This window comes from Carlito syrichta, unplaced genomic scaffold, assembly GCF_000164805.1.
Source record: "Carlito syrichta isolate Samal-C Ts95f unplaced genomic scaffold, Tarsius_syrichta-2.0.1 Scaffold301018, whole genome shotgun sequence".
In the NCBI taxonomy this organism is placed as follows: Eukaryota; Metazoa; Chordata; class Mammalia; order Primates; family Tarsiidae; genus Carlito; species Carlito syrichta.
Window position 1 is genome coordinate 274,597 of NW_007245114.1, and position 7,730 is coordinate 282,326.

At 39.6% G+C, this 7,730-nt stretch overlaps 1 protein-coding gene across 3 annotated transcripts in view; it reads left to right on the forward strand.

The window, feature by feature from the left end:
* Positions 1–300: 300 nt before the first annotated feature.
* LOC103257017 (CMP-N-acetylneuraminate-beta-1,4-galactoside alpha-2,3-sialyltransferase-like) overlaps positions 301–7,730 on the forward strand; it is a 147,197-nt gene continuing 139,767 nt past the window's right edge. For 2 of the 3 annotated variants that reach the window (XM_008054746.1, XM_008054747.1), the window contains exon 1: positions 301–495. In XM_008054746.1, coding sequence (XP_008052937.1) covers positions 381–495 — 115 coding nt within the window. In that variant the 5' untranslated portion in view covers positions 301–380. Of the gene's footprint in view, positions 541–7,730 lie in introns of all 3 variants that reach the window. The other variant, XM_021710743.1, reaches the window with a different exon arrangement.

Sequence of the window (7,730 nt, forward strand, 5' to 3'; positions counted from 1 at the left end):
GGAGAATGTGAATTTGAAGGCAGGGAAGCTTGTTTGTAGGACTAGTGGCATTGAGCAGAGTACTTGAGGGCAGAGGATACAATTGGAGATGTATCTGGGAGGTTAGAATTGCCAGCACCAGTCACCAACTGGATGTTGGGGGTTGGGGTGGGGGCAGCAAGGGCGACAGCTGTTTTCTGTGTCTTCTTGAGATGAGGATGAGCAGGTTGGAAGATGCCATGTTATGAAAGTGGTAACTCTAGGTTGTTCTTCATTTAGAAATTCCCTCTAAAGACAACTTATTTTCAGATAGAGTGTATCAATAAGATGAGTGCTTTCTCTTTTAAGAACTAAACTTTTTGTTTTTTTAGGTCATGTAGGAAGTCGTAAATCATGTGAAGATGGGACTCTTGGTATTTGTGCGCAATCTGCTGCTAGCCCTCTGCCTCTTTCTGGTACTGGGATTTTTGTATTATTCTGCGTGGAAGCTACACTTACTCCAGTGGGAGGACTCCAGTAAGTATGGTCACTCCATCCCCACCCAGAAAAAGCCTGTTGCAGGTCAGCTATTGGTTTTCATGTGGCTGCAGTGCTCTCATATTCTGCAGAGTTGGGCAATGAGGGTTAAACTGAAAATTTCTGGGACTTACACTTAGAAATTGCCTTCCATTTTAATGGTGTAGACTGAGAACTTGGATTTTTTTTTTAAAAACTGCATGCCATGGCAAATCTCAGTTCCTTTTATGAACCCAGTGAGAATGTACTATTCTTCAATATAAACCCAAACTGTACCCATACTTCTAGTTATCAAATGCTTTTGTTCTTTTTGATTACTCCCGTGTGCTGCCACTCTCTTTTGCCATTTATTGCCTTAGGGTTTGGTGTTGAAGTTGGTTTTCTTCTGCCCTTAGAACATTCTTTTCCTTTTCCTTGAATTTTCAATGTAATATTGTCTTTGTTTTGTTTTCCCTAAAGAAACTTTGTCCACTTAATCTTTTTACCCTTGCTGATGTAAAACTTGCACCTGTTTAGAGTAATGACTTCTTTTCCCGCCCCAGTCACTCCTCATCCCTTTCTTCCATTGTGCATTTGGTCTCCTGTGTTACCAGTGTCTTCTACCCCTCTGACTTGGCTTCTATTCACCCATGTCACCTGTGTTTTGGTTAGAGGCTTGCAGTTGAAGGGCATATATTGATCAGCAACAGCCTTTGCACATTCTTTTCTTGACTGTAGCTTAAAGTATCACACAGTAACCAAAAGTCAGTTTCTTTTTGGTTATTTTGTCTGGTGGTTATCTGAGCTTGGTGCAGGAAATAATATGAAATCAGAACAGGGTGGCTTGTTCTGATTCCCAGTGACATGTCATCTCTAAAATAGTTTTATTTTTACCAACATCTACTGAATACCAGTGTAGAACTCACTTGAGAGTAGAGTCAGTCTCTAGAAATGATGTTAAAATCAGTTGGACAAGCCGGGCTCGGTGGCTCAGCCTGTAATCCCGTGCCTTTGGGAGGCTGAGGTGAGTGGATTGCCTGAGCCCGCGGGTTCGAGACCCGCCTGGGCAGCAAGACCTCATCTCTACAATAAATCAAAAAAAATCAGCCGGGCGTGGTAGTGCATGCCTGTAATTCCGCCTACTCGGAAGGCTGAGGCGGAAGGATCGCCGGAGTCCAGCAGGTCGAGGCTGTGGTGGCCGGGAGCGGCCTCTGCACTCCAGTCTGGGTGACAGAGTGAGATTCCAACTCAAAAAAAAAAAAAAATCAGTTGGACAAAGCAGCTGGTAATTGGCCTGCTGTTGTACTGAGACCCTAACTTGGGAACTGTTACAATGAAGTAGTTCATTTGTTTTTCACATGCCCCAAACTACCGAGGCAGTTTCAAACCAGTTTTTATAATATGGTGTTATACCTTTAATGTATTGTTTCCTATAGAACGTTTAAGTGCCTCTTAAGTACTTAGCTTATAATTATCACTAATACTTTGTGTTTCAAGAGTTTATTCAAGTTTCTCTGCACTGACTTATTTTTTAAATCAAGGAGACCACCCACGATAAGGAGTGCTTATATCAGTGCAGGGCTGAATCCTGTAGTTAGAGGCAATGTCTGTATTCATAATGGTGGATCCATCTGGATTGATAATATAGATGGAAATGTGTGCAAGGAATGAGGGTCTCCTTTTCTGTTTAGAGCTGCTGACCTGTAGAAAAACATAACCAAGGATCAGATAATATTTTCTGAAGTAGGGAAGGGAATTAACTTTATGGAAGACATATTGTGTGTCAAGTATTAGACTAGACAGTTTACAAATTTTATTTATTTTAATTCTTACAACATTTTGTGAAGATGCCATTATTATCCCCATTTTTCAGTTGAGCACACTGAAGCACTTGGTTTAATTAATTTACCAAGATTACACTGCTAGTTACTGGAACGAGAATTGAATTCTTATTTCAACCTGGTTTTAAAAGTACTGTGGACTTATCATACATATAGTATAATAAAAATGTATATAAAATACAAAAAAGCATAAATATTTTTAATATATATTTTAATATTTTAAAATTAGTGAACAAATCAACACAGTCTTTGGAATCAGAAAGAGTTGGGTGTGATTTCCTCTCCATCTCCAAAATGGGAATAAAACACTTATTTCTCTTTGCTCTGATGCTTTATTCAGGTCAGTGCCTTAAATAAGAGTTGGGTAGTTGCCTCTTTTCAGTAGACCTCATTTCAATGGTCTATTTCATGGATGCCTTGAATATTTTAATTTACTAATTTAATATTTCTGGCCATTTTCATGGCTCATGCCTATAATTCCAGCACTTTGGGAGGCTGAGGTGGGTGGATTGCTCGACTAGGAGTTCAAGATTAGCCTGGGAAACATAGTAAAACCTCATTTCTGCAAATAAATAAATAAAAATTTAAAAATCAGCTGGTCATGGTGGTAGCATGTGTCTGCAGTCCCAGCTACTCGGGAGACTGAGTTGGAAGGATCACCTGAGCCCAGGAAGTCGAGACTGCCGTGAGCTGTGATTGTTGTGATCATGCCACTGTACTCCAGCCTGGGTGACAGTGTAAGACCTCAACTAAAAAAATTGTTTTAAAATGTATTTCTAATTAATAAAATAGATCTTTTGTAGGATTAATTTTCTGTGTTGTGGGAGCTTTAAAAATTCATGCTACTGCATTTGTCAATTTTAGCAACTCCCTTTGTGTTCTTTCTCATACTTACAAATAATCATAACCAGAGAAATGATGAAATACGCATTATTGATCTGACTGCTATAGAGAATATTATCTGGCAAATAAGTTGGAAGTTGGATCTGATAGCAGAAAGACAGACTTAATTGAGGTTAATAGATGTAGGGTGTTATATTAACTCTTAGTTTCCGATCTTTTTTTCTTAGATTAGAAAATATAGTTTACGGTAATCCCAGTGCTTTGGGAGGCCTAGGTGAGTGGATTGCCTGAGCCCGCGGGTTCGAGACCTGCCTGAGCAACTTGGCGAGACCTCATCTCTACAATAAATCAAAAATTAGCCAGGCCCACGTGGTAGCACGTGCCTGTAGTTCCAGCTACTTGGAAGGCTGAGGTGGAAGGATTGCCAGAGCCCAGCAGGTCGAGGTTGCAGTGACCGGGAGCGGCCACTGCTCCCCAGTCTGGGTGACAGAGTGAGACTCCAACTCAAAAAAAAAAAAAAAAGAAAATGTAGTTTACTTAAAAGGTACATTAGAGAGTAGAAAGAAAGAGGAGATTCACCTTCCCAAGGCAGGGGAGGGGGCCAAAGCTAGGAAGCATGGTGACAGCCATAGCTCAAAGAGCACATTGGCCACACCGGAGTCTAGTAAGGCAATGGCAGTTTCCCATCTTAAAAATAAAATGGAGACTGGCATTTCTGACTTGTGGCCTAGGGAGGCACTCTGCTGCTCATGATAATAGAGTAACTGGTATCAGAACTAGCCCTCCCTCTATAACGAGGTATAAAACTTGACAAAATAAAACAGCTGGGTCAGACAGATGACAGTAGGCAGCATATAATTTCATTCCCTAAGAGGGGGAACATTCTTGAGGTAAACCCCACAGTTGCCCAGTTCTCTCTCTGAGGACAGTTTCCCAATCCTGTTCAGAGTGGAGTCTACACAGGCTGAAGAGGCAAAGATCAGAGTTCAGGCAGCTGAAGCAGTTGGAATCTGTGGAATGGGCTATCGCAAAGTAGGAAATTGTTCAGAGAGAGGGTTTCGGAAGTCCAGGAGGGAATTCCTGTGAGTCTGAAGCTAAGGACTGGCCTATTTATGCACAGGGTGCAGGCCCCTGAGGCTTACCACATACCACCTGCTACAGTTCAAGAGTGGAAAAGGGATACTAGAGGTCAAGTAGTTTTGGGGAGAAAACAATGCCAGGAACATTGAAGTTCCTTCCCTGCCAGAGTCGAAAGACCTCATGAACACCTCTAGCATCCAGCTGAGATACCAGAAAGATCATGCCTTAGGAATAAAGATCTTATGCAAGAATAAGGTCTGCTCTTGACCTGCCCTAAACAAGTCCTAAAGCCAACCCTAAAGCAAGACAGATTTTGACGTTTGGATCCCATCTAGTTAGAGAAGTTAAAAATGCCAGCTAGTGTGGTAGTGTGCGCCTGTAGTCACAGCTATTTGGGAGACTGAGGGGGAGGATCACTTGAGCCTTGGAGTTGGAGCCTACAATATGCTATGATCACATCACTGCACTCCAGTCTGGGTATTAGAGCTAGACCTCATCTCTAAAACAAAAACAAACAAACAAAAACTACCATAAGCTTTTCTTAAGTCCAAAGTAATGATGCATAAAATCAAGATTTTCCAAGTTTAGAGTGATCAGGTGTAATTGAACAAAAAATACAAATCAGTACTCTTCAGAGAACGATAAATGTTCATAGTTTTTTGTGGTTTTTTTTGTTTGTTTGTTTGTTTTTAGTTGGAGTTTCATTCTGTCACCCAGGCTGGAGTGCAGTGGCATGCTCCTGGCCACCGCAGCCTTGACCTGCTGGGCTTATCCTTCCACCTCAGCCTCCAAGTAGCTGGAACTACAGGCATGCACCATCACACCTGGCTAGTTTTTTGATATATTATAGAGATAAGGTCTTGCCAAGTTGCTCAGGCTGGTCTCGAACTCGTGGGCTCAGGCAATCCTGTCACCTTGGCCTCACAAAGTGGGAGTGCTGGGATTATCGGCTTGAGCCACCGAGCCATCGGCGTGAGCCACCGTGCCCACCGTGTTCATAGTTTTTTACATGTAATATCCACAGTGCCCAATGTTCAAAAAAATTTGCTAAGACATACAAAGAAATAAAAAAATTGGTATGTATGAAGTCAGGCTTTAAAATGTTAAAAATTTTAAAAGAACAGAAAAATATCAATAATCAAGAAAAAATGTGCCTATAGATAAGATGGCCCAGTATTTAGCAAAGTAGCTACTATGAATACATTTAAAGAATTAAAGGACAATGCCGTGATCAATAAGTAGCCTCAGCAGAGAAATAGAATCTATCAAAAATAACCAAATGCAAATTCTAGAACTGAAAAGTACAGTACAATACAGTAACTGAAATACAATTTTCACTTAACAGCAGGTTGGATATAACAAGTGAATGAACTTGAAGACAGTCTCAATAACAGAAAGAACAAATATTGAATAAAAAATAAAAATGAACAAAGGTTTTATATTGACCTATGAGACAATGTCATGATCACATACACACACACACACACACACACACACACACACACACACACACACACGTATACATATGTATATATCTTTCTATATAGATACATATGAAAATTGGGCAGAAAAAAATAATGACTGAAAACTTCTTAAATCTGATGAAAAACATTTGACTTAGAGATCCAAGAAGCTCAGCAGACCCTAAGAAAAATAAATATTGGGAAAGAAAAATCTAGTTACATTACAGTAAATTTCTGAAATCTAAAAATAAGAAGGCCCACTCCTAGTGCTCTTGGTGTGCCCATTCTGTGCATACCTGGTACCTCTTTTGTGAAGTGGCAGTTGAGACTCCCAGCCCACCATGGCCCATGAAAAGCCCAAGAAAGGAGTCAAGACTGAACTTAGATCATAGTAGTTTGGAGGTGGTAGAGCAGGGGGATTCTATGGTACGATCAGATTAAGGGGCAAGTGCCACTTGGTAAACTAATGAAAGCTTGTGAATGACAGGGTTTGTCATTGAGGCAGATCAGATTTCTATTTGACAGGCAGCCGATCAATGAACCAGACACACCTGCATAGTTGGAAGTAGAGGATGAAGCTATAATTGATGTGTTCCAGCAGTAGAGAGGAGGTGTCTCCTAAAAAGGGGACCTGCTGTTTTACTCCTGAACTCTGCTTTTACAGAGCAACAATACATTTTTGGTTACGAAGGAACAATTTAATTTTACTACATCCTACTTCTACAGGATAGTTTTCTCCATTTTTTCATTCCCCCATCCCATTCCTTTATTATATTTAAAGTAACTGGTATATTTGCATATTGCTTTTTAAAAAAATTAAATGGTCAATGGTATGTTTTGATTAACATCAAATGGAGGTGGGATGGGGGAAAAACACCGGTTCTGTGAAAATTTCCCTTTCTCTTTTATTGACATGCCATTATTATATTTCGGTAAGTTATTTTTCTCTCACCATTTTATCAACAATACAGAAAAAACCCATGAAAATTCTTGCATACTTTGTTCAATTGGATAATTTTAATGTTTTTCATTTATCATCATAAAACCAAGGACAATTTTATAACTTTTTTGTACTTAGCTCTTATATGCAGGGCAATCTAGCTTTAAGGAGGGATAAATTACTCTTTATAAAAGATGAATCCTAGTATTCCCTTTAAGTCAGGTTCCTTTTCTAAATAAACTTCTTGTTTAAAAAACATAAGTAAATAAAAACAAACTTTTGAAAGCAGACTGAGAAAAGGAGACAGTACATAAGAATGATCACTGACTTCTCACCATAAACAATAGCGGTCAGAAGATAATGAAAGATTGTTAAAGTGTTTAAAGAAAAAACTAAAAATCAGTATCTCAGAATTCTTTATCTAATGAAAATATCCTTCAAAAATGAGAATGAAATAAAGACATTTTTAAATAAAGAAAAGTTAGAAAAATTTGTTGCCAGTAGGACTGCTTTACAAAAAAATACTACAGGCTATCCTTCAGTCCTAAAGGAAGTGATCTGAATGGAAACTGGTATGTAAAAGAAAAATGAAGATCTCTAAAAATGACCAATAGTAGGCAAATGAGAAAGACTCACTTTCCTTCTTATAACTTGCTTAAAAGACAACTGGTTATTTAAATCAAAAATAATAACCCTGTAAAGGAGGTTTTGAGCATATGTAGAAGTAAAAGCTATGACAACACTTGCACAAGGAGCAGGGGTGGGAAAATGGAATTTTACCCTTTGTGAAAAGGAGGTAAGTGGGAAGTAGGAATGTTGTGTATAAAGTGAGAGGTGGGAAGGATAAAATAAGAAGTATGATATGTCAGATCTGAAGAGGTTTTTTTTTTGTTTTTTGGGGGTTTTTTTGAGTTGGAGTCTCACTCTGTTGCCCAGACTGGAGTGCAGTGGCCGCTCCCGGCCACCACAGCCTCGACCTGCTGGACTCCGGCAATTCTTCCACCTCAGCCTTCCGAGTAGTTGGAACTACAGGCGTGCGCTACCATGCCCGGCTGATTTTTGATTTATTGTAGAGATGAGGTCTCGCCA